The sequence below is a fragment of the Bos taurus genome, chromosome 1 (assembly GCF_002263795.3).
Source record: "Bos taurus isolate L1 Dominette 01449 registration number 42190680 breed Hereford chromosome 1, ARS-UCD2.0, whole genome shotgun sequence".
Taxonomy (NCBI): Eukaryota; Metazoa; Chordata; class Mammalia; order Artiodactyla; family Bovidae; genus Bos; species Bos taurus.
In genome coordinates this window covers 73,102,397-73,128,983 of record NC_037328.1, presented here as the reverse complement: position 1 = coordinate 73,128,983, position 26,587 = coordinate 73,102,397, and the positions used below count along the sequence as shown (strand labels likewise).

Sequence of the window (26,587 nt, the reverse complement as noted above, 5' to 3'; positions counted from 1 at the left end):
CTTCTAAGGCATATAGTCCTAAACCACAGGGAAAGCCGCTGCCTATGCCAGGTGTTGTGGGAGGCCTGTCTTCCCACTCAAATCAAGGGAAGCAACTCCAGAGCTCAAACCAGCTCCCCAGCAGGAAGTCTGTCATGCACATACATGGCCACGCCAAGTGAGAGGCCCCTTGCCCATCAAATGCCAGGATCCAGCCCTGGAAGAGGTGCTGTGGATCAAAGTACAACTTCGAGTCAAACTCAGGAGAAGCTTCCTTGGCCTATTTCCCCAGGAAGATTTCCAAGAATTACCTCCGAGTTTTATTTTGAAGAGAGGACATTACAATCACCCAAGGAGGGAACACTGGGCACAGAAGTTGCGGACAGTAGAGGAACACTGAGTTCATTCAATGGACAAACTGATGAGCTACTGAGAACTTTGAGCACTGAAGTAATGACACCACCAGTGTTTCCAGTCCTTTGGATTTTGAATCCATGAAACAAGTCAGGAACCTGCTGTCCTAAGTGGCAGCTTCCGGATCAAAGTCACAGAACCCTGGCTTACAGGGTTTGGCCATTCAAAAGCAGGTTATCCACTGGAATGAGATATGCTTTTCTTCCTCCATGGAGGGGAGGATTCCAAGGCCAGGGCACAGCAGGGATCTCTCTGTGCTTGGAGAGTAACCACAACCCCAACTTGGCATGGGGACAATCTCATTCAAACTCCTAGGACTCCCTCTGTCCTCTCCTGCAATATACACCTGGAATTGATGGAGGGGGAAGAGGATGGAGAGACAAGCACAACTGTACCACCACCAGCAGGCTGTGGTGCAAGGGACAGGATCAACCCACACTGAATGGAAGGAACTTGGGCTCAAACTAGGTCTTACACCATGCAACCATCCACATGGCTCACAGAAGACACAGAGCTCCTGCAGAACCTATGATACAAGGAAAGCCCTCCCACCCAAACAGAAGGCCAGGTACTGCCTGCCCTCTCTGGGATTCCTATGGTCAGTAGTTAGTTCCAAGTTTTCCCACTCCATGGAGTGCTCTTTTCACATTCATGGGTGCCACTTCACCTCAAGTGTACCATGGCGTACATGGCATTAGCTTTTAGTTTGATCTTCCTAACTATCAATAAATTCTGAGTCCCTAGTCTTCTATTTCACCATTTCCCTCAGATCTCCTGATACTAACATTTGGCTCTACAATGCATCTGACTGATGGGTTACCATGGGCTGGTCACAGACATGTGAAATGTGGAAAGCTGCATTGTTTTCCTGAAAAATTCAAAGGTAAAAAAAAGAAACAGGAGAAATATTAAGCAGGAAAATAAATCCAGAGTGGGCAGTATTCATGTAACTGAAGAGCAAACAGATGTATATAAAGACACAGAAAAAAAGAAATGTTGTATCATTCATTTAAATCTTTATTTTGATCAGCTTCAATCAAAAAAAAATTCATAAGGTTATTTACAGTGCTGAATGTACAATTTGAATGTATGCCTTTTTGACATCAGGGTACCATTCTTGAGCAGCAATACAATTTTAAAAATATAAAGATGCAGTATCATTTCTGATATAAAGTTACTTAAAAAAATCCAAAGTCTTAGGGAATTCACAAATCATAACAGAAAGTAACTATTAATTTAATGTGCACATAATTACCAAATCTTAATGCATTAAAAATATGTGTAAATGCCCACAGACTGTACAAAAATTAACATTTTGTTAAAAGTTCCCAACCACCTCCCACCACAAATATACAAAAGTCTTATTTTCAGATATGTCAAAACTGCATGCGTGAAATCTTAGAATGTTTTCTAAAGCTGGAATTCTGCTCTTCTCTAGACACTGCCATTTTGGGAACAGAGTACATAAAGGCTGATATAATTTTCCATGCCTTTGAAACTGTGCAGTTATTTTCTTAAACATGGGAAACAAAATAAATAGTAAAAACTGCAACAGTTTTATTTAAATGCAAGTAGAATTTGGAAAGCTTTCCAATGTAGGGATTACAAAACTAATATAAAAAGTTTTTATTTTATTGTTGGCTTAGCCACTTTTTATTCAAGCATTATTTGCAGCATCGCTTTACAGCAGTTGGTGCTAAAAGTTACAAAACATATAGTTACCACTATTTATATTTGAGGGAGGGGAAAAAAAAAAAAACTTTAAACAACCCTGAGGGAGACACACATTAAAAATCTTGTTATTTATTTAAAAAGTTAAAAAGTTACATATTATTTAACAATTACTTTTCTGGACATTTCTGTCCTTTAAGTATATGCATAAATAAAATTTAAATCAGCAATATTTATTAATCTTAATACATCAAAATAATATATGTACAGATTTTAAAATTTAGATCTGTATACACTCAAATAATTTAATGTGAAATTCAGAATCGAAATTACTATGTAATGGTGACCTACAGAGAGAGGACTCTATCTATGGCACTGAACAGGACCCACCTGAACTCACAGACATTCTTCAAATCACATTCTGGAAGCCATCCAATAACCACCTGAACAACCCACCCTGTCTATATTCAAATCTAACCTCCTACAAATGCTTTGTCTACCTACCTAAAAACCTCATTCCTCTGAAAACAATATGGGAAGATGTGATATAAAACCCTTATAAAATCTAAAAGTTAAAAAAGGGGGGAGGGTGTCAAAAATATAGCTCTTTTATGATCATGCTCTTAAGGATGTTAAATACAATCTAATAATTGGATTTTAAGCTGCTACTTAGCAATTAATTATATGCTTCAGTATTTAAATCAAAGGATACACTCATATGTATTGAAAGTGAATTGAATGTGGAAATTATAAAATGATTAAAAGAGTAACTATAGAAAAAAGTGCTAATTCACAGCTCAAGAGGTCTAAGATGCATAGCTTCATAGAATCATTCATGGAACAACTGTTCTTATCATCTAATGTGTATTAATATAGTATCATACTTTTTGATGGAAAACTTCGATTATGTTTTTGTAAGAATCATCAGTGGCCATAGCAGTAACAGTGATCCTGAGTGTAACTTACATTTTTCTACAGTTACCAAACATCATCAGGTCTCTGCAGCACAAAAAATGAGAACCATGTGGTTCTACTGTTCTGGGTAACATGTGATCAAATTGGTAAATATGTATCAGGAAGATAATGATCAGCTAGAAGCAGAAAGCACAAGCATGCTACTGGTCAAGGAAGAACAAAGGATAAGATCATACAGTCTTAGTAGTTTAGTAGCTACTTTACAGCAGTATCAGTTTTCCTGTTTATCAGAACTCGGCTTTGCCAAACTACTGGATCTTACCTATAAAGACATTTTTAAATCACCTTAATTTTGTTTAGAATTTAAACGCTAACCAGGAAAAACAGAAAGGTGAAATACATGTTCCACATTTCTTTTGGCTCAATGAATGTTTTTTTTTTTTTGAACTTCATTTTTTTTCTCCCAGAAATTTCCACAACCCAGTATGTTCATTTGCAAACACTCAATCCAAAATAGGTACGCTCTGACCTGTGGCGCCACCTAATGGCATAAAACAAACTCACCAGGTTCATACTGGTTTGAAAAAAAAGCAGTCATTCAAAGCTGCTCATTTTCTAAGCCTCATTATTGACAGGAGAGACCTACATCAAACCTTTAAAATTTTAAGAGGGAAAATTCTAACTCCAAAACTAAAACACAAAAAACCAAAAGACAATTATCCTATGTCTTTAGGTAATAAGAGACGTAAATAAAAATAAAAAGGCATTTAAAATAATATAAAACCTGAGAGGGGGTAAAAAACAGGTATGAAGGGATATTAGAAAGACAGATCTACATCTACTGCCAAAAGAAATAAGCTTTCTTCCTACTGAAAAATATTTAAACATATAACTAAAGCAAATTACACTACTGACACCAGACGTAGTCCAAGATGCACTTAATAGCTTTGAGGGACATCTCAAGAAGGCAGTGAAGCACCTTGCTGATAGAAAAATAAAACCCAGGCAGTCTGTACAGAAAATATAAAACCATAAATGGAAATTACCTGAGTTGTTCTATAAGCAACATCCTAGACTCACTCCTAACTCTAGGCTATCAAAGGGAACTGGTGTATGTATACAAAGTTTTCTTTGGGAGAAATACTGAAATCAAATGAAAACGGGCTTTTTACCTATTTTCATTGGAGGCTAACTAACACCCATTTTATTTATCAATCACAAATTTAGGGACTGTATATAAATGATGACTTTTTCTAAAAAGGGGGCTGTGAAAATAAAGGCATAAACTAATAAGTCTTAGAAAATAATATCTAAACACCTTTCAGATACCAACTTTCTTCTCTACCCTATAGAGCATCACTGGAGGGTAACAAGGAAGCAAGTTCTGGAAATATAATATTTTAGAGTTACTGAATGAAGGTATAGGACTTTATAGATAATTAATTATTTAACTGGCAGGCCAATTTCTTTTTGTTTTTGTTTAAAAAAAAAAACTCTCAATCAGCTACTATATTGGAAGGGTACAAACTGAAAGGGTGCCATTCTGACACACAGGATCAGATACAGTCCTACATTTACACTCTCCTCAATACTGCTACTAGAATGCCACTGAGCCCGATTCACTGCTAGGTTATGGTGATGATCTGACATGACCCATTCTCCTTTACTAAAGCTTTAGCTTCTGTTGTTGTTTGAGGTTTTGGCGGCCATTCCGGGTCAACCAAGAGCTCCTGAGCCAGATACATGTACTTGGCCTTTGGCATCTTCTTCCTACAGTTCAGGGCCCAAGACAAGCAGCATTTCTCCCACCAATCCATCGACTCCTAAGAACATAAGGAAAAAAAGGTACACCCAGTAAATTAAGAGCTGCTGTTTTTAACAGTTTTGTTAAAGCATAGTTCATCAGCACAGAAAAATAAGAGGAAATGACTTCTGAGCGCAAGAAATCATGAAAAAAAAATGCTTTAAAAAGTCAGCTTTCAATTAATTAGGAACATTATTTTTTTTAAGAGTACAGTTTTAAAATTATCTATGTCGTTTACTTCATTTTATTTAGTTCTATGTTCCTATCTCCTCTTGTACGCATACACATTTAAAAAATAACTTGTATAACTGGAGGCTATGATTCCATTACATAAAACATCTAATGTATTGAGAATAACTTTAAACTATTCAGAAAGAGAAAAAATTGTTAATATTATATGAAAGCCCCAACTATCTTTTGGTGCTATTGCTTCTAGCAACTTAACCACCAGATCATTTTTGGAAGAAAATGGTATAAAGATACCACTGCTACTGTTAGCATCAGCTTTCAAAGTATTATTTAAATATTGTTAGGTCAAAATCAGAGCTTAGATCATGTTTAATGTCTATCACTTCTTTTAAAACCACATTCTCATTAACATAAAAAAACAAATTTATTTTATAACGATGGTTTCCCCTTGGTCCTCCACAACTGGAAAGAGAGGTATAAAGTAAGTACTATTTCTTAGTAATACTTCACTATAAAAAGCTCTGCTGTCACAGAAATCCTTCTGATCAATCCTAATGTTTTTACTGAATGTGATCTTAGATAGTTCTTGGAGAACAAGAAAGCAGAGTTCCTGGTTACTGTACAAAAAATGTAAATTCAATACAGGTCCTCAGAATTTGTCTTAATTGAAACTGGAAATAAAACCAAATGACTATACTGAGATCTGTAGTTACTTTCATCTCTGAAGAACAGTCAATCCTTAAATTACTTTGACTGTTTCTTCTACAAAGAAAATTTAAACCCTAGGTTGTTTTGTTTTGCCATCAACATATAACCCAGGCTTCAACCAGGTGTAATCTCAACTGCAGTAAAGATGACCCTTGAGCAACATGGGTTTGAACCTGTGCAGGTCCACTTACACGTGGATTTTTTCAGTAAACAGTACAGTACCACATGATCCATGATTGGGTGAATCTGAAGGTACGGAGGGACCCCATTATCTGAGGGTTCTTTAATTATAAGTTATATAAATCTTGGCAGATTTACAGCTGCAGGGAGGGTCAGCGATCCTAATCCTTGACATATTCAAGGATCACCTGTAATCTCACGGAATGGAATAACTGACAAAGACATTCTAATGTTAACTCTCAAAACACCTTCATGATGGAGAAAGACAAATTTGATGTAACACAGATCCTGAAACACAGGTTTCTCAATTGGCCAATGGAGAACAGCAAAAATACTTTAAAATGAAAACCTTTTTAAATTTCTTCATACTTTTACTCGGTAGGTCTCCAGGACCTACTACTCTCTCTCCCTTCAAAACTGGGGATGGGCACGCGGCAGAGCACGTGCAGGAACGTAAGACACCACGAAAGAAGTGAATGCCGCTCAGTTGTGTCTGGCTTTTTGCAACCCCATGAAATGTACAGACACCGTAACGACGTGCTTTTAAAGGCCTTCTAGTTTACTCTTGTCGACAAAACACAGTAAGCTGCACCATTACCAAGCGTTTAAAGGCAAAAACTGTGACCTGTCACAAGTAAGCTATACTGAATCTGTGGTGGGGTGGGTGAGTGGGGATACAGATTTGAGGGTTATTTATCTAGTAGCCTCTATATAATAGCTAAAAAGTTATCACCTTAAAGGAAATCCACAGGAGAACATCTGCCTTAGAATACAGAAGAGACTAGACAGAGGATTCTTCAGGTGATCAAAGAATAATTGCTTTCCAGTACAGGCACATGCACGACATACCTTAATATTTAATCTAAAATTATGGTTCACCACTTGGACCTATCTTTTCCCCAAGATTTGTTCAAATTCTTCAATCTAACTACAGAAAAAAAAATCACTGTTCCTAAATCAATGTGAAAGCTGTCACTTTTTACTTTATAGCAAATGACATGGTTAAAGGGCGAATGGTGAAGGAAGGTGACTTAAAAAAAAAGAAGAGAGGGGGACCAGAAACATATAGGCATTGTTGCCCAGATAAGCCAGCTAGGCTGAAAGTAATGCATAACAGGCCGAATTAAGGAAAGTCAGTCAGGTGTATTCAAATGTAAGATACACACACATACACACACAAATTAAATCCATCATTCCCCACCAGTAAAGAAAGGCAAGCAATAACATTTTAAACAAATTCCATTGCAAACAGAATCACAACTGCATAGTATTCTTTTTAAAGTGTATGTTTTTTAAAAAAAATCCCCATGTCCCTATTAAAAGCAGCATACACTTGTTATAATAAATTAAGTCCCATGGAACACTAGGGATCCCCCCTCCCCATTAGATTCATATTTTGTTCTTGAGCCTTCACCTCCCCTGAACATTATACACAAAAATACACCATAAGCAAGCATAGACTTGTTAGTTTACAAACACAAGCATACCGCAAACATCCTCAAACAATGGAATTCATTGGTAGAGAAAATAAAAGGTGCTACAGGCATGCCAAAATGAGAACTAAATCAAGGGAGAGACGACGGTGGCAAGAGGACAAAGGCAAGCACTGTGCAAGGAGAGGGAAGAGCTGCATCACAGGGCTAAGAGTGTGCACCAGGCCTCCCTAAACATCAAGGCCAAGTCCCTGAAGCAGAACACAGGAGCCCCAGTAACAGGATCCTGTGACTTGCTGCTGAAAGGAACGGTTAAATAACCAAGTGTATCCCTGAGAGAAAGGGAAAGTAGCTACTGCAGCCCAGCAGAGAAACCACAAAGAACTTTCAAAAAGTTAAAATTCTCCTGCTTTTTAGAAGACCAGTCCAAGCTGTTCATTACAGAACCCCAATGCTTACTCCTAGCAGTGTCTTTTAGGAAATGTTTTCAGGGGTAGAAAGTAAAATATAAAGTTATGCTACAGGGAAAATGTTGTAATGGTACTGTGGTATTCATATGTCTTTTTTCATACCAATCCTGAATATGAAACAAAGACAATCAGAATTAGCATTCTATCTAAATAAGCTTGAATAATATCCTAAGTGGCATAAAGACTATGGCTGACATCTGGATTTTTCCCTCTAAAAGGAAAACAAAATCAGGACAAATTCTCAGGCATATCAAAATACCTGATATTAATGACTTTAGTTTTACATCCAACACTAAGCAGCCTCGGTTTAACAGACACAGGATACACACAAACGCTTCTTTAAAAGAGAATATGCAGCACAGATCTCAAACACGGGGAAAGTTGCATAGTAAGCCACAGGTGATGGGGTTCTCCACTGAACACTCCTCATTCAGCAGATGAAGGGTGCAGCTCAGGCATTTTGTGAATGTCCTTGCTTGAAAATCACTGCCATTTCAACAATCTTTTTTCCTTTCTCTACTTTTTCTTTTTGGTCAGAGAATAAGTATTAATATCTGGGGCCACTAAAGATCATTGTAGGAAAAAAAATAGTTACATAAAAGTTTTAACTTTGATTATTTACAAATGGTTTATTTAACCATTTGATTCAATTTGATTCAACGGACATTTACTGAGGCCACTGAGCGTTAATAAGAAAAAAACATTAATATTTTATTAATAATAAAAAATATGGGAAATAAATGACTATTATATAAAAACATTACCTGTATCTAAATTAGGTTAGCTGCATGAATGTTCAGTGGGCCAAAAAAAACACCCCATATCTAAAACATCTACTATTAAATAAAATGACACCTAAGTTTATTTGGTTTTTTAAGAATTTTGAAGCCTCTGAAGCCTGGCCTTTCCTGGACCCAGATAAAACTGAATTTGAATTCCAGTTCTAACACCATTTCCTCATCTGTGAAGACAGGGGTATCTTTAATCTCTCTATCCTAATCTCTTAGGTGATTGTAACAATTAGAGAGAATTTATACAAAGTACCTCCCAGTGTCTACCATAAAAAGTAGGTATTGAAACAGTAGCTATTGCTTGTCTCCATTTTGTCACTTGATTGTTATGTTACTTTGCATCTCTATGGCCCCATAAAACGAGGCAGTGTGGCATAGTGGAAAAGACATTCCTCTTGAAATTGGAAACCCTGGCTTCAACTCCCAGCTCTGCCACTCTCATAAACTGCATAACCATGGCATGCTGACTGAATGCTCTTTATGTATTAACCAAAGTTAGAAATACCTTAAGATTGGAAGGATTTGTATTTGTTTTGTGTGTGTGTGTGTGTGGCGGGGAGTGTAATTATTCCTGACTGAGTCTTACAGTAATCTGACTAACTGATCGGTTTCCAAGGGTCACAAATACGAACGGTGAGAGTAAACTACAAACGGAAGTGTTAGAAGATGAAAGCACAGCATCCTGTGCTAAGAGTTTCTAAGAACTCTCTTTACTAAAGCCAGTAATTTTAAAAATGCTTCCTTAAATCATGACCATAGATAATGAAGACCAAAATCCTTGTCTACTCAGTGATGCTCAGAACTGGTAAACATGTGGGCCTGCTGGAGCCACCTGCTCTAGACCACTCTTCTGCCTTCACTCTCCCCCACAGCACTTGAGAGGTACAGCTTCACATGAGAGGCACAGACTCCTAAAAACAATGAGGACACATACTTACTTATAAACTTTTAGAAAACAGATATAACAAATGATAGAATTTTCTGCCACTTAATTCTGATTGAAAAGTGCGGAGGGCTTTCCAATTCAAATGGTTTAAAGGAGCTTTATGATACCCACTTTTGACTTAATCAGGGTATAGTTCCTCTTCAGAATCTGCATTTCCTGTTTAGATTAATTGTCGGAGATCTCTTTGGAAAAACTAAAAACTCAACAGAAATGTTTTCCTGGGCCAAGGCTTTGACAGTACAGACATTTTACATGAGGACTGATGATATGACCCAGACTTAACCCTCTGAAGTAATGCAGTGAGGTAACCAGGACAGAGGAGGTCTTGCTCAGGACTTGAGTCTCTAATACAGCTCTGGTCACACTACTGGGGACAACTGGGTACTACACGGCATTGAGATACAGAAGCGAAAGCAGATTCCAGACTCATCACTTCATTACAAAACTATCCCTACTCATCATCGAGCATGAGAAGAGGAAATGGTGCTCTACAGGACCTCTTATAAACTGATCCTGTGATACTATGCTAGGCATCAAGCCTAATGAATTACCACAGCAAAGCTCAGAACACAGCTGCTCAGGTAAAAGAAGGCTAAAAATAAGTGAGTGACCCACGCCAGGGAATCCTCTTGAATTTGGAAAGCATCTGTGTGGCTTGGGATGAGTGAAAAGTTTAGAACTCATGTGTATAAACTGTACCTAAAAATAGCAATGGGCAAAATGAGGGAGTGAGGCTTTATGTTGTCAAGTTCTCTGCACTCAGTAAGCTGGCTCAGTGCTGTGATTCAATGGTACTGGTTTAAAAAATAAGACTAACCTATATTTTCTGTCAAGAATTTCAACATCCTAATACCAAAAAAAAAATTGGTTCTATTCTGTTTCTCTTTCCTTTTTACCACAAAAACAGTAAAAAGTCCTAAACCATGGTTTGCATAAAAATGAGCACTCTCTCTGAAAATTTTTCTGAATGATGAGAGATTGGGGAAACCCAAAATTAAGATATAGTAACTAACAAAGAATCAGAAATAATTCCTCAAAATTTTGACTTCTGAACACTGATCCATGAAGAAACAATCTCCATTTCATAACTTTATTTACATCCATCTCATTTAGCTTCTAATGGGACTCTCTATAAAAACCAGAAACAAAATTAAAGCCAGACAGAAATGAGAAAATTAATTCTTACCAGTGAGGACAAGACCTTCGCATACTGACATGAAAGAGATCGGAATGGAAAAGAGATTTTGAAATTTCTGAAGTCCTAAAACATCTGTAACAAATGCCTGCCATGAATTTTCTAGGATGTCTTTACAAAAAAATGAAATACCAGGCACAGAGGGAAAGGTTGAGCAACACACAACAGAATACCATCCTACACAGTGCAGAGTACACAAGTGATGTGAAGAATTGAGTAAGGCTGATTTCCAACCTGTGGTGGCTGTGTGGTGGTGAAGCGATATTCTCCTTGTTTGTCTCGACTGAACACAACTTTCCAAAGGACCATGTCAAGGAAGAAATTCTGAGAGACAGTCCAGTGAGTTAAGCATTAAAAACAACTACATCATTCTTTATTAATGCACACGTTTAAAAAAGCTCTCACAATGCAGAAACATTAGTGAAAAACATGATTTGGTTTTCACACAGAGAATTTCAGTTAATACTGAAAAAGGATAAAGAATACAACAGGACTTTTGTAACAAATATAAATCATCACAAAATTCTTGGTAAAATGGGGTCTCTAAATTTTCCACAAAATATGGCTTTTATATGAATCCTCAGGCCCTTCTCATATTAAAATAATGCTTTGTAATATGAATTATTTTTTGTAACAATGAATTATTTGTATTTAAATATACCTATGTGAGCATGATGAAAAATAATTCTTTTGATAGTAAGCAAGAATAAATCAATGGAGATTAGAAAGGATTCCCCAGAAATCTGTTTTTTAAAAATATTTTATCTTAAATAACATTAACATGAAAAGATAAACTATAGAAAAAGGAAAGCTTTTAATATACATTATCTTAGATGTGCTTTCCATAAAATAGCAAAAATACATTAAACTGGGCAACCTAAAAAGATTAGTACCATAATATTACCAGGCCACCACTATGGCCCCAATTTTAATACAAAGTCATTTTTTAGAAAGATAACAAATTAAACATAATTTCTAAGTCTAGAACTATTATCTCTAAAGTATACATATTTTCCACAAATACCTAATTTTAATTCAAAAGCCTACTCTATGAAACCCTTAACTTAAAAAAATCACAACTGGAACTTCCCTGGTGGTCCAGTGGTTAAGACTCTGTCTGCCAATGCAGAGGACACAAGTTCAGTCCCTGGTCTGGGAAGATGTAAGCCCATGTGCCTCAACTACTGAAGCCTGCAAGTTCTAGAACCTGTGCTCTGGAGCAAGAGAAGCTATCACAATCAGAAGCAAATGCAGCACGACCAGAGAAAGCCCATGTGCAACAATCAAGACCCAGCAGAGCCACAAATAAATTTTTTTAAAAAATCACAACGGTATCTCCTTCTTCATTTGATATACTTCTACTCTAAGAGTGAATTATAACAGTAGTTCTGAGAAGAGACCAAATTTTATTAATAAGCATCAAATGAGAACTTACTATCTCCTTTTAGAAAAGCTGACCTAACGGCAATCCTAGAGAATAACCAGATGGTATACAATGGATCAAAGAGTACTTAAGACCTCTTTCTTCTAGGGAAACTTAAAAGTAAATACCAAGGGAGAAGTTCCAGCAATTGAGTAAGTTTATAACAGTCATTATTTTATATTTTCAGTAAACTCTCTTACTATTCATGTTTACTATACTTCATGGAGACAGCCCTGTCCCTCTCCTCCCTTGAATGTGAGGCTTTACTGTACATCACAGGACTCGGGTGGTACTCTGAGCTCACGGCCTCGGTTTACCAGTTTATGGGCCACCAGAGCACCAATCTTCTCTCAATCACTAATTTTTTATTTTTAACTGCTTATTTATGATGGTACCTAAGTCATATCTCTCTTTTTTGGGGGTCACACTGCGTGGCTTGCAGGATCCTAGTTCCTCGACTAGGGATCAAACCTGTGTCCTCCACAGTAAAGGCATGGAGTCCTAATCACTGGACCACTAGGGAATTCCCTCGTATCTCTTAATATGACTATTATTAGTTCACAGAAAAAGTGAGAAGAGAAGGCTAAATGAATTTAACTAGAGTGAAACAAACTCTCTGTGGATCTCCATAATGTTACCTATCCTTTTCCTGCACTACCATTAAATCACCAAAAATCACAAAGCAGCAAGGCAGCCATTTGATTATGTGAAGTGCTTACTTACCTCTACTGCAATTGAAACAAAGGCATTGACAAGAACGATGATGAGCATAGTTATACGCCACTGATACGGTACACACACTATCTGTAAGACAAAAGTTAATATAGTAATGTAGCTGATAAAATAACATTATATCATAATTTCCAAATTTATTTAATACCTCTTATATACCAAACACTTTCACGTATACTATCTACTCAATCCTCAACAACGCCACAAGGCAGATACTACATCCACTTTTCAGATGATAAAATGTAAAGTGCAGTAACTAAATGTTTAAAATATACATTAAACGGCTGAACTTAAAGAGACAATTCCTATTCAAATTCAAAAGCCCATACTCTACTAGATTATGAATTCTAACATGTCCCTAGTTTTTAAAAAATCCTATCTTTAAACAATGAAGTAGACACTGATCTAACAATGAGGTAATACTCAAACTCTATACTGTTTAAAGCAAATTCATAAAAAAGAACTATCAGTTCAGTTCAGTCACTCAGTCATGTTTGACTCTTTGTGACCCCACGGACTGCAGCACACCAGGCTTCCTTGTCCATCACCAACTCCAGGAGCTTGCTCAAACTCATGCCATCCAACCATCTCACCCTCTGTCATCCCCTTCTCCTCCTGCCTTCAATCCTTCCTACCATCAGGGTCTTTTCTAAGGAGTCAGTTCTTCACATCAGGTGGCCAAAATATTGGAGCTTCAGTTTCAGTCCTTCCAATGAATATTCAGGACTGATTTGCTTTAGGATCGACTGATTCGCTCTCCTTCCTGTCCTAGGGACTCTCAAGAGTCTTCTCCAACACCACAGTTCAAAAGCATCAACTCTTCAGCACTCAGCTGTTTATGATCCAACTCTGACATCCATACATGACTACTGGAAAAACCATAGCTTTGACTAGACAGACCTTTCTCGGTAACCAAGTAGTATCTCTGCTTTTTAACACACTGTCTACGTTTGTCATAGATTTTCTTCCAAGTGTCTTTTAATTTCATGGCTGCAGTCACCATCTGCACTGACTTTGGAGCCCAAGAAAATAAAATCTCTCACTGTTTCCATCGTTTCCCTATCTATTTGCCATGAAGTGATGGGACCAAATGCCATGATCTTCGGTTTTTGAATGTTGAGTTTTAAGTCAGCTTTTTCACTCTCCTCTTTCACTTTCATCAAGAGGCTCTTTAGTTCCTCTTCGCTTTCTCACATAAGGGTGGTGTCATCTGCATACCTGAGCTTATTGATATTTCTCCCTGAAATCTTAATTCCAGCTTGTGCTTCATCCAGCCTGGCATTTCAAATGATGTACTCTGCATGTAAGTTAAAGAAGCAGGGTGACAATATACAGCCTTGACATATTCCTTTCCTGATTTGGAACCAGTCTGTTGTTCCATGTCTGGTTCTAACTGTTGCTTCTTGACCTGCATACAGATTTCTCAGGAGACAGGTAAGGTGTTATGGTATTCCCATCTCTTTAAGAATTTTCCACAGTTTGTTGTGATCCATAGTCTAAGGCTTTGGTGTTGTCAATAAAGCAGAAGCAGATGTTTTTCTGGAATTCTCTTGCTTTTTCTATACTCCAACAGAATTTGGCAATTTAACCTCTGGTTCCTCTGCCTTTTCTAAATCCAGCTTGAACATCTGGAAGTTCTTGTTTCATGTACTGTTGAAGCCTGGCTTGGAGAATTTTGAGCATTACTTTACTGGCGTGTGAGATGAGTGCAATTATGCGGTAGTCTGAACATTCTTTGGCATTGCCTTTCTTTGGGACTGGAATGAAAATTGATCTTTTCCAGTCCTGTGGCCACTGCCGAGTTTTCCAAATTTGCTGGCATATTGACTGCAGCACTTTCACAGTATCATCTTTTAAGGTCTGAAATAGCTCAACTGGAATTCCATCACCTCCACTAGCTTTGTTTGTAGTGATACTTCCTGAGGCCCACCTGACATCACATTTCAGGATGTTGGCTGTAGGTGAATGATCACACCATTGTGGTTATCTTGGTCATCAAGATCTTTTTTGTATAGTTCTTGTGTGTGTTCTTGCCACCTCTTCTTAATCTCTTCTGCTTCTGTTAGGTCCATACCATTTCTGTCCTTTATTAGCCCATCTTTGCATGAAATGTTCCCTGGGTATCTCTAATTTTCTTGAAGATATCTCTAGTCTTTTCCATTCTATTGCTTTCCTCTATCTCTTTGCATGGATCGATGAGGAAGGCTTCCTTATCTCTCCTTGCTATTGTTTGGAATTCTGCATTCAGATAGATGTATCTTTCCTTTTGTCTTTTGTCTTTCACTTCTCTTCTTTTCTCAGCTATTTGTAAGGCCTCCTCAGACAACTGTTTTGCCTTTTTGCATTTCTTTTTCTTGGGGATGGTTTTGACCACTGCCTCCTGTACAGTGGCACGAAGTTTTTCAGGCAGTCTATCAGATCTAATCCCTTGAATCTATTTGTCACTTCCAATGTATAATCGTAAGGGATTTGATTTAGGTCATACCTGAATGATCTAGTGGTTTTCCCTACTTTCTTCAATTTAGGTCTGAATTTGGCAATAAGGAGTTCATGACCTGAACCTTAGTCAGCTCCCTGTCTTGTTTTTGCTGACTGTATAGAGCTTCTCCATCTTTGGCTGCAAAGAATATAATCAATCTGATTTCAGTATTGATGTCCATGTGTAGAGTTGTCTCTTGTGTTGTTGGAAGAGGGTATCTGCAATGACCAGTCTGTTCTCTTGGCAAAACTCTGTTAGCCTCTGCCCTACTTCATTTTGTACTCCAAGGCCAAACTTATCTGTTACTCCAGGTATCTCTTGACTTCCTTCTTTTGCATTCCAGTCCCCTATGATGAAAAGGACATCTTTTTTTGGTGTTAGTTCTAGAAGGTCTTGTATGTCTTCAAAGAACCATTTAACTTCAGTTTCTTCAGCACTGGCAGTTGGGGCATGGACTTGGATTACTCTGATACTAAATGGTTTGCCTTGGAAATGAACAGAGATCATTCTGTCATTTTTGAGATTGCACTAAGTACTCAATTTTAGACTCTTTTGTTGACTATGAGGGCTACTCCAATTCTTCTAAGGGATTCTTGCCTACAGTAGTAGATATAATGGTCAAATGAATTAAATTCACCCATTCTGGTCCGTTTTAGTTCACTGATTCCTAAAATGTCGATGTTCACTCTTGCCATCTCCTGTTTAACCACTTGCAATTTACCTTGATTCATGGACCTAACATTCCAGGTTCCTGTGCAATATTGTTCCTTTATAGCACTGGACTTTACTTCCATCACCAGTCACATCCACAACTGGACGTTGTTTTTGCCTTGGCTCCGTCTCTTCAATTCTTTCTGGAGCTATTTCTCCACTCTTCTCCAGTAGCATACTGGGTACCTACTGACCTGGGGAGTTCATCTTTCAGTATCGTATCCTTTTGCCTTTTCATACTGTTCATGGGGTTCTCAAGGCAAGAATACCAAAGTGTTTTGCCATTCTCTCTCCAGTGGAGCACGTTTTGTCAGTAAGACTATAAACTGCCAAATTCTCCAGAGTCCAGTAATACAATGTTTATAAAAATTCAGATTCTAGATATCCTTGCCATCCTTTGACCAAGAAATTCTACTACTGACGTTAACTTCTAAATATGTCTTTCTTAATGAAGTCTGCAAGAATCTGCAAATACAGCACTGTTTATAATAGCAAAACAGTGGAAACAACCTAAATATCCATTAAAGGAATTAGTTAAAATACAGCAAAGTTAATGAAATAAAGCTCTTCCATAAAGTTCATATAAGTTTTATATCCAAACCTGTCAATAACATCAAGAAAAGAAAACTAGGTCTGATTTCACTCATGCAACCAAAAGCAAAAATTCCGAAGAAAATCTTAATAAACTAAATTGAGCAGATATAAAAAAAGAATGCATCATGACCAAATTGGTGTTATTCTACAAATGCAGTACTGGTTCAACATCTGAATATCAGTCAACTGTAATTCACCACATTCTCCTGGGAGAAACACTATGTGATCATTTCAACAGCTGTAGAATAAGCGTTAGATAAAACTAAATATTTATGTTACCAACACCATAGAAGTAAGCTTCCTCAACCTGGTAAAATTGTATATACCAGAAACCTACAGCCCATAATATATCCAATGGTGAAATACTAGAAACGCTCCCCATAGAGATAAGGACATTACTATCACACCAACATTCATGTTGTTAACAGACATGAAAAATATACAGAAGACATAAGGATTAAAATGTGATAAAAAAAAAAGTCACTATTTATAGATGATAAGTGTCTAAAACAAAATCCAAGAGAATCTAAAACTCCAAGAACAAAGTCTGACAAAGCTGATAGATGTGAGATGAATGTCCAAATAAATGCACTGATTCACCAGCATAAAAGGATCACACAATGTAATTTTAAACAGATACGTATCAGAGGAACAAACCCTGTTAATACTACAGGAATAAATCTAATAAAAACTTGTATAAAAACCTTTAGAAAAAAAGATATTCTGAAGAAGTAAGAGAGAGCCTCCCCCTCAATTTTTGATAAACCCAGTGTAATTCTAATAAAAAATCCAAAAGGGCTTTTCCTGGTACTTGACAAACTACACTTAGAATTTATATGGAGGAGGAAAAGCTCAGGAATAGCCAAAAAGATCATGATAAACAACAATGTGAGGTAAGGCTACGGCTCCTACCCATCCGTGTATCAAAATTACTTATAAAGTCACGTGACATTTTTGTACCCATTAAGACAAATGTTGGCAATGATGTGGAACAAAAGCTCTCATACAGTGGTACAAACACTTTGAAAAACAACTGGGACTTTAGAAACGTGAAGAGGGCATGCTCAAAATTATACTAGAACACACTAGAAGAAAGAAACACAATCAGTTTAGTCTCTTCCCCCAGTAACATAAGAGCAACGGAGGGGGATAAATCTTAAGCCCTAGCAATCACCCAGCACTCTCATCTGTGTAAGAATAATGTATCATCTTCCCCTACTATCTTATTAACCACTGCTATCCCAGATCCTATCATTTTTCAGACAACCAGTAATAACTGATGTGCTTAAGCCTTACCTGAAGAACCTGGTCAATAGAGTCAACTGGATGCAACATGATGAATAATATGAAAGCATACAACATAATCACAGATACAACAAAAAAATCTGGAAAAGAAAGGAAAACAATTAAATTAGGGAGTTCAAGTAAAAAGGCATATATTAACAACTGGTATAGTGTCAATCCTAAATTTGACTTGAATACTTCTATTTAGGTGGATTCAGAGAAGGCAATGGCACCCCACTCCAGTACTCTTGCCTGGAAAATCCCATGGATGGAGGAGCCTGGTAGGCTGCAGTTCATGGGGTCGCTAAGAGTCGGACACGACTGAGCGACTTCACTTTCACTTTTCACTTTCATGCACTGGAGAAGGAAATGGCAACCAACTCCAGTGTTCTTGCCTGGAGAATCCCAGGGATGGGGGAGCCTGGTGGGCTGCTGTCTATGGGGTCGCACAGAGTTGGACATGACTGAAGTGACTTAGCATAGCATAGCATAGCATTTAGGTGGATGAAGTATATAAAATGTGTGCTATATGATATTTCCTAGAATATGATAGATCATACAGGCCCAAAGGATTTATTTATGTAATGTGAAAATAATCAGCATTTATAAAAAAAATAAGGGATGGACCTTTATGGACATGTATTTGTACTTATCACAGATAGCCGCTTTATAAGATAATCAAGCCAATCTATAATTCACAAACAGGAGACCAGACTGTTTACGGCAAAATGAGATTATCATTTAAAACTATATGCAAAGACAATTATTGTTGATTGTAAAAATGCTGATAGCATTTATCATCAGTATTAGTTATAATCCTAAATAGAAGCATTCTAAGTTGAATGTAAGTATATTTCTATATCTATACTTACATTTCTATACTCTATACTTAAGTGAATCCCACTTTTTCATTAATCTCCTCCATGAAACTATTTCCACAGAAAACACTAGCCAAAACCTAGGAATTGCTTGATCTGCTACTTTAAGGGTGGGCTAACCCTGTGGCTTGCTGTTGTAGGCAGAGACGGTAAATTCCATCCATCAGCACTCTGTATCACTTTCCTAACTCAAAAACAAAAAACTCTCTGCTCGTGACGCTTTTGTTAACTGTACATACATACTTTCACATGCACATAAAAGCACACCCTTATATAACAAGCTATGAGGGGGGCTCAGAGATAATCTCAATTATATTGATAGATTCCAACTTTTTCCTCTGTTTTTCCTTGGTCTGGAATATTTATTTCTAAGCTCCTATTTGAAGTCAGCTTCAAACTCAAACTTTACTATGACCACATATAATCAAAACCTTATTGTGAAGCCTTCAGATTGAGTAAAGAAGTTTAATATCCTATTTACAGACTGTAAATGGGGGGGGGTTCAATATTTCTAAATGTGGGAGACATTTGTAAATATGAAATTTGTTACTATGTCAGTTGAAAACTATAGGCCAACTGTTATTCTATAGAAACAATACTGTTTTATATATATATTTGTTGCTGTATATATATTAATATACATTTATTGTTCTAGCAGCTTAGGCTGAAAGTTGTGTTACCAATCATGCCATAAGTGAGGAATCTTTTCACTACAAGCCTCTGACCAACAGGGTGAAAAATTTGGAACCCATTTAAGATAAAAGAAGGAATTTTTTCTAGATTTTTTTTTTTTACACCAAACTTCTACTAAATTGCAAACAGGAAATACAACATTCTATTCAATAAATGTAGCAACAAAAGTAATACATGTTACACAGCCATTCAAATATTTATATAGTTAGTTAAAGAAAAAGTGTTTGGAAAGTTGCGAGCTGGGAGTACATGAACATACACAAAAACACACAAAGACTAAATCAGAAAGAGGACTGGGGGAAAAAAAGGTCCAAATATAAATGCCACAGAGAGACACAGACAGAAAATGTTTTGTTTCAATGAAGTAACAACCTATATTGAATGTTTTCCAAATCCTACTGCATTTTTACAATGATAAGCAAAAACAGATTTTCAATCTAGTTCTCACACATTACCAGGAGAAAAAAAAAATTTTTTTTACTCAAGCTGAAAAACTTCTTACATTTACCTCAACAATATTCTCAAATTCTCATCTGTCTTTCTCCTATAACCACTACCTTTGATCACACCTCTAAAAATCTGCCAAGATTTCCATCTGAAGGAGAAAATAAATAATTGAATCCTTCCTTTGTTTAGCCAGGGGAGAAAAAGAGGCACTGTTCAAAGGAATTTGACAAGGGTGGTAGATGGCTGGCAGATCTGTATAATAACAAAAATGGAAAAATGAATAAGAATTTCAACCAAGAATGGAAAAATCAGGTGTTCATTTTGTAGAGGTAGGAGTTTCTAGGAGACTGTGCTCTCAGCTCCTGGAATCTTCTGGCACAGTCAGTGATTCCTTAGTAAATCCTACAAAGTGCAATGAATACTCTTCACCAGAAGACAGCTATCAAACTCTGTATTGGTGGTGATCGGAGGCTGAGAGAATATTCCACAAGTTAAAGGTTTAGATTCTGTTTCAGATACTGCCACAAGGCTATGTGAACATCAGCAAGTCATTCATAGTTAAATTTTCAGCTATAAAATGGGGATATGGTGAGGCTCCTATAGGAAAGGGTAGATTTATTATTTGTATGTCCCCGCCTTGGCGTCACAGAATTGTTCTTAATACCAGTTCCTTTTTTTGGAATATGGCATCAAAATAAGGCACCATAAAGGATTTCCTTCATATTTACCTTAGTAAGTAACTCAAAAACAAAAACCTATTTAGAGTAAATAGATCCAAAATACTTGTCTATGGCTCTGACATATACCTCTTGCTCCTTCTTCAAAAATACCAATCAGGATTGTCTGACCTACAGCCACAAACTTCAAGTCTTTTTATTCCTAATCCTTCCTTCCTTACCCAGTTACTTGTCTTTACAAGGTCACCTTATCCTTCAGAGCCTCTAGGTATCTGCTCCAAGCAATTCAGGCAAGGAAAAAACACACAGGCCTGAACAGGAGAGACACTGGCAAGTCAGTAATAATGCCTTCAAAAACTGAAAAAGAACCTGGATTTCACAAACAGTAAATTATAGGGATCCAATTTTTTAAAGTGTAGCAAAAATTGAAGCCAGATCCCAAGAAATCACATCTAGTTAAGAGAGAGTGTTAGAACTACATCCGTGTCATCACGGTCCTTGAAATGACAGCATAGTCAAGCACGAAAATATAACTAGGCTGAACTAACATCAAAAATAGGTAACCAGACTGAAATTAGGTTTTACTTAGAATCAAACTGAACCACTACAAGTGAGCAAAACACTCTATAAAGCCTTACATGCCTAAGATTGAGGTTAATTCTTGAAAAAAAACCACCTCAAGATAGACTGAATATATTATACTGTTTAGATATCTAGAACAGCAAGTAGCAGGCCCCATTGAAGACCTGTTTTCTGTACTCTAGAAAAGGAAAGGCTAATGTCCACTCTAGGAAAGCCTTAACCTTTCCCTTACTCTTCTCCATCTATATTTACACTTTACATTGTATATCACTTTATAGAGTAATACTTTTCTGTGATTTCTTACTTTCTTCTCTACTTTTCTTTCTTTACTTACCAGTATCAACTACATTCCAAGATCAGGGGACTTCAATCACAGACAGACAGACAAGATGTGAAAATCAGCAGAGTATGTATTAATATATATTGACTTTCCTGTTTCTATTATATTTTCCAGGAGGCATGTTTTATGACAGTATGCACTTCCATAACTACTGACAGAAACGCACAAGCTGGTAACAGTAAGGACAAAGGTTTTGTGTCTATATTTCTACTAAAATATCATTTTTAACATACATTTAAAAAAAAAGTATGGCCATCAACAATTGAGTTTATTTAAATCAATTTGAAGTTAAATGGGAATACAAAAATATTTAAGCCTTTAATTTTTTTTGAAATTTCCCATAATAATATAAAAGATGCATTTGAAAATAGGCATCTAATTTCTAATAGGGTGGACTTACTTAGATCTCTAAAATGAACTTTCCTGGTGTGACTGTCTTGCTTATTACCAACTAGTTTTGCTCTTTGATAGATGTTTTAGCTGCCCTTGGGCATGCTCAGTATTTCCTTGAAATTTTAAGATCAGATCAGATCAGATCAGTCGCTCAGTCATGTCCGACTCTGTGCGACCCCATGAATCGCAGCACGCCAGGCCTCCCTGTCCATCACCAACTCCCGGAGTTCACTGAGACTCACGTCCATCGAGTCAGTGATGCCATCCAGCCATCTCATCCTCTGTCCCCTTCTCCTCCTGCCCCCAATCCCTCCCAGCATCAGAGTCTTTTATAATGAGTCAACTCTTTGCATGAGGTGGCCAAAGTACTGGAGTTTCAGCTTTAGCATCATTCCTTCCAAAGAAATCCCAGGGCTGATCTCCTTCAGAATGGACTGGTTGGATCTCCTTGCAGTCCAAGGGACTCTCAAGAGTCTTCTCCAATATCACAGTTCAAAGGCATCAATTCTTCGGCGCTCAGCCTTCTTCACAGTCCAACTCTCACATCCATACATGACCACAGGAAAAACCATAGCCTTGACTAGATAGACCTTTGTTGGCAAAGTAATGTCTCTGCTTTCGAATATGCTATCTAGGTTGGTCATAACTTTCCTTCCAAGGAGTAAGCGTCTTTTAATTTCATGGCTACAGTCACCATCTGCAGTGATTTTGGAGCCCAGAAAAATAAAGTCTGACACTGTTTCCACTGTTTCCCCATCTATTTCCCATGAAGTGATGGGACCGGATGCCATGATCTTCGTTTTCTGAATGTTGAGCTTTAAGCCAACTTTTTCACTCTCCTCTTTCACTTTCATCAAGAGGCTTTTTAGTTCCTGTTCACTTTCTGCCATAATTTTAAGATACCCAACTAAATATAAAATATATCAACCTTAAGTTTGACAAATTCATCTTATAACAATGTAACTTTAGTTATGAAGTTCTCTTAAAAAGTACAATGATAAACCTTCTATGCAAGGCCTTTTGTCCCCAGTGGTTTTAATATGATTTTCAGTAATACAGTCTTCATTTGTTAGATAAGAAATATCAGGTCATTTTTCAAGGAAAAAAGTAAAAACAAATTTCAATTATTATTGGCATTTAAATTTTTGAACAGTCTTACCTGCTTAAAATATAAAGTAATAAACCTGCCCTAAGAACCAGAGGGTAGAAGTAAAAACTAAATAAGACAACATATGTGAATATGCTTTGTAAACGCTATATGAGACGGAGATGTGCACAGTAATCCCTCCTATGAGACACCAAAAGCTGCGACCCAACACTGTGCCAACCAGAACACTGGGACTTCCTTACAGCAAGAGAATAATCACTATTCACCCCAAGATACTGCAAAAGTCTAAAATCCTATATGAAAAAAAAAAAATTAACGTTGTTTGATATATTAATTACTGCAGTTTCAATTTCTTAAAACCAGCAACTTACATAAGGTGAATAATTCCACCCCCCCCAAAACCCTAACTGTGATCAATCAAAATGCTGTCTTTTACAGCCACAGGCAAACAAGTTTTCATAGGCACAAGCCTCCATTCTACTGGCCCCTTCTGCGGCAGATGTAAAGGTGACAGAAATGGAGAACTCCAGGTGAATACTGGCTCAAACGGTGTCAAAAATGAGAAAAGAGCTGGTACTGTGCAGACCACCCAGATGGAAAGTATAATATCCACTGTTCCAAGTGAGGAGCCTCTGTTCTTGCTTCTAATTCTAACTTTCCAATGGGCTGTAAAAATAAAAGTTGGAGCCAGAGGAATAGGATGTGAAAACCAGGAATGTTTAGAACTGCTGACTTTAATTTTAAACCTAGGGTGGCAGCTATCACGAGAATAAAACAAGACCGTAAACATCTAAATCACTAGGTTCATACTATTTGTGAAGATCTATTTATTTTGAAAGGACAGCTTTAACTCTACTCCTGCATTACTTTTGAAGAAGGGAAGCAAGATGGAAATCACAGTAAATGCCAGACTTACAATTCTTGTAGCAAGGTTGCCTGAAGGGTTTTCCTTTTGAAAAGGCAATTGCCACTATGAGGTACTGAAAACTGGAGATAAAAAATACTGTGGTATTTTCATAATTTTCTATGTTATGTTTATCAGGATTGGTTTCATCATCCACATGCGAAGAATTCCCATCTAGGCTTTCTGTTGTATTAAAAGCACTACAACACACAAAAAAACCCTTGTATTAGTAAACACAGTATCTATGTCCCAAAGGAAACCAATTTTTCTTTCTAGTCACATTCCAGTCAATTTAAAAAAATTAGAAGAAAGAAACTTCATTAATTAATAAGCCCCTCTTATTTTTAATAAACCCTTTCCCCACTCTTTTAATTTGCGGAGTACTTCTAGCACGGGGCTTCCCCAGTGGCGCTAGTGGTGAAGAATCCACCAGCCACTGCAGAAGCAGGTTTGATCCCTGGGTTTGGAAGATCCTCTTGAGGATAAAGTGGCAACCCACTCCAATATTCTTGCCCGGAGAATTTATGGACAGAGAGCTTGCAGGCTACAGTCCACAGGGTCCCAAAGAGTCGGACACAACTGAGTGACTGACCATGCACTTTCAGCATAGTAAAGGTAAAGAGACTTTATGTTTATCTATGTGTAATTAATTTTAAAAATGTTATAATTTGTGAACTGGAAAACATTCAGCTCATAAACAAATAAAAGATCCCCTTAATACTTTTACTCAAATTTTTTAAGTTTCAAAATGTCATTTCCCAAAGTGAGGACAGAGAAGTTAGACACATAAATACTCTGAGTTTAGAAGAGACCCTAGTAATTAATTTCACTTTTCTCATTTTACACATAAGGAAAGCAAGGCTCAGTAGCAACTTAAGAAACTGGTCCATTTGGGTCATGATTATTAGGACCTGGCCTGACCATCTTCCTACAGATAAAGTCAAATGCAATTCAAATAATTTAAATGTATAATCAAGCTGCATGCAATTTTTACATAAATTTAAACATATTTTTACATGCATATACATTGCTGTTGTTGTTCAGTCGTTCTAAGTCATGTCTGACTCTTTGCAACCCCATACACTCTACACATTTTTTTTTTAATGGATTGACCAACTTACTATGAATATGGATGTGATTCTTTATACCAAGTCTGTTGCTTGACCCAAAAGAAACCCAAAGACTGAAATCCAATAGAAATGATAATCTGAGACAAAACGGAGAAGAGAAGGGCTCCAGATATAAGACCTGAAGGTGGTCTTTGTGCCACAAGTTCCTTCCAGGCTGGATTTAAACTCACTACATTGAGAAGAAAGAGAGGAAAGGTTTGTATCTAAATTAATTTGTCATTATAAAACACATAATCAGATTCATTTAGGAACTTAGAAAAACTATTTTTCTCTAACAAATCTTTAACATGAAAAATCTCCAAAAACCAAGCCAGATGCCATACATGTTTAAGTAATCTGTAAAAGTGAACAATTTAAGCTTTTTCAAGAAATGGCTCAGGAGTACTTTTTACTCTACTAAAATTCAAAGGAAACACTAGTACAAGTAAAAAGCATACTAAATAGAAGCACATATCATCACCACTCTTATATGTTTAACTAAGAATTTATTTCTGAATCTTTAATTGTAAAGCTACAGTTAAAATAATACATATTTCTTCCTCTTAAGGAGACATTAACAAAGGTTTGGAACTCTATAAACATAACAATAACATTAAAAAAAGACTTTGATCACTTATTAAGGTGGTGGCTGCCAAGTTTCTCCACCGTAATATTTCTATTTTTCTCTTTGCAATTAATAAGTAATTTGTAGAAAGATGCAAAGACTGTGTAAAATATCCTGTTTCTTATTGACTTCCATTCACTAGTTTTAGCATTCACTAAAGACTGTCAAATTCAGTGGTTCACAACCAAAGTATGACCCCTAGAGAACATTCCACAATGTCTGGAGATATTTTTGGATGTCACAAATGGGAGAGTGCTACTGGCATTGAGTGAGTAGAGGTCAGAGATACTGGTAAGCAGCCTGAAACACAAAATAGTACCCCCACAACGAAAAATTATTCTAAAATGTCAATAAGACCAGGGTCTTTCCACTGCATAAGCCAATCATTCCTTCTATATTGTTAGTTAGCATTTTACTATAAGGAAGAGCTTTCCCTTCTCTCACAATTACTTATTTATTTCCAGTATATGGACTTGTGAATTTTCATACCGTTAAACAGACCATATCTCATTACCATCATTATTTATTTTGATGTTAATATCACCAATACTGAAACAAAACCAACACCTTGTCTCCTTATATGATGTACTCAGGAGGACACAGCATCACTTCTTTGATATTCCTGCCAAGAATGCATAGCCTGAGTCTAACGAGAATACATCAGACAAACCCATATAACTGATTATCTTCTTTCAAAAATGTCAACATCAAGAAGTTCCCCCCCACAAAAGGCTGAACGTAGTATTCTGAATTAAAGATGATAAAATAGATATGATAACTAAATGAAGTTTGTGAGCTTGGACTAGATCCCGGGCCAAGAGACTAGGGGGGGAAATGGGTATAAGGGTTATTTTTGGAACACATGACAAGACTTGAACACAGGTATGAGTTAGGTAATATTGTATCAATGTTA

General features: G+C 36.8%; 1 protein-coding gene across 6 annotated transcripts in view; it reads right to left on the bottom strand.

Annotated features, from left to right (window-relative positions):
* Positions 1 to 1,387: 1,387 nt before the first annotated feature.
* Positions 1,388 to 26,587, bottom strand: part of ATP13A3 (ATPase 13A3) — a 79,451-nt gene continuing 54,251 nt past the window's right edge. For 4 of the 6 annotated variants that reach the window (XM_059884753.1, XM_005201490.5, XM_024989646.2 and 1 more), the window contains 6 exons: positions 25,062 to 25,239; positions 23,953 to 24,140; positions 17,931 to 18,019; positions 12,842 to 12,922; positions 10,930 to 11,019; positions 1,388 to 4,802 (listed from right to left, as the gene is read on the bottom strand). In XM_059884753.1, coding sequence (XP_059740736.1) covers positions 4,605 to 4,802; positions 10,930 to 11,019; positions 12,842 to 12,922; positions 17,931 to 18,019; positions 23,953 to 24,140; positions 25,062 to 25,239 — 824 coding nt within the window. In that variant the 3' untranslated portion in view covers positions 1,388 to 4,604. The remainder of the gene's footprint in view (positions 4,803 to 10,929; positions 11,020 to 12,841; positions 12,923 to 17,930; positions 18,020 to 23,952; positions 24,141 to 25,061; positions 25,240 to 26,587) is intronic. The other 2 variants (XM_024989650.2, NM_001192585.1) reach the window with 2 other exon arrangements.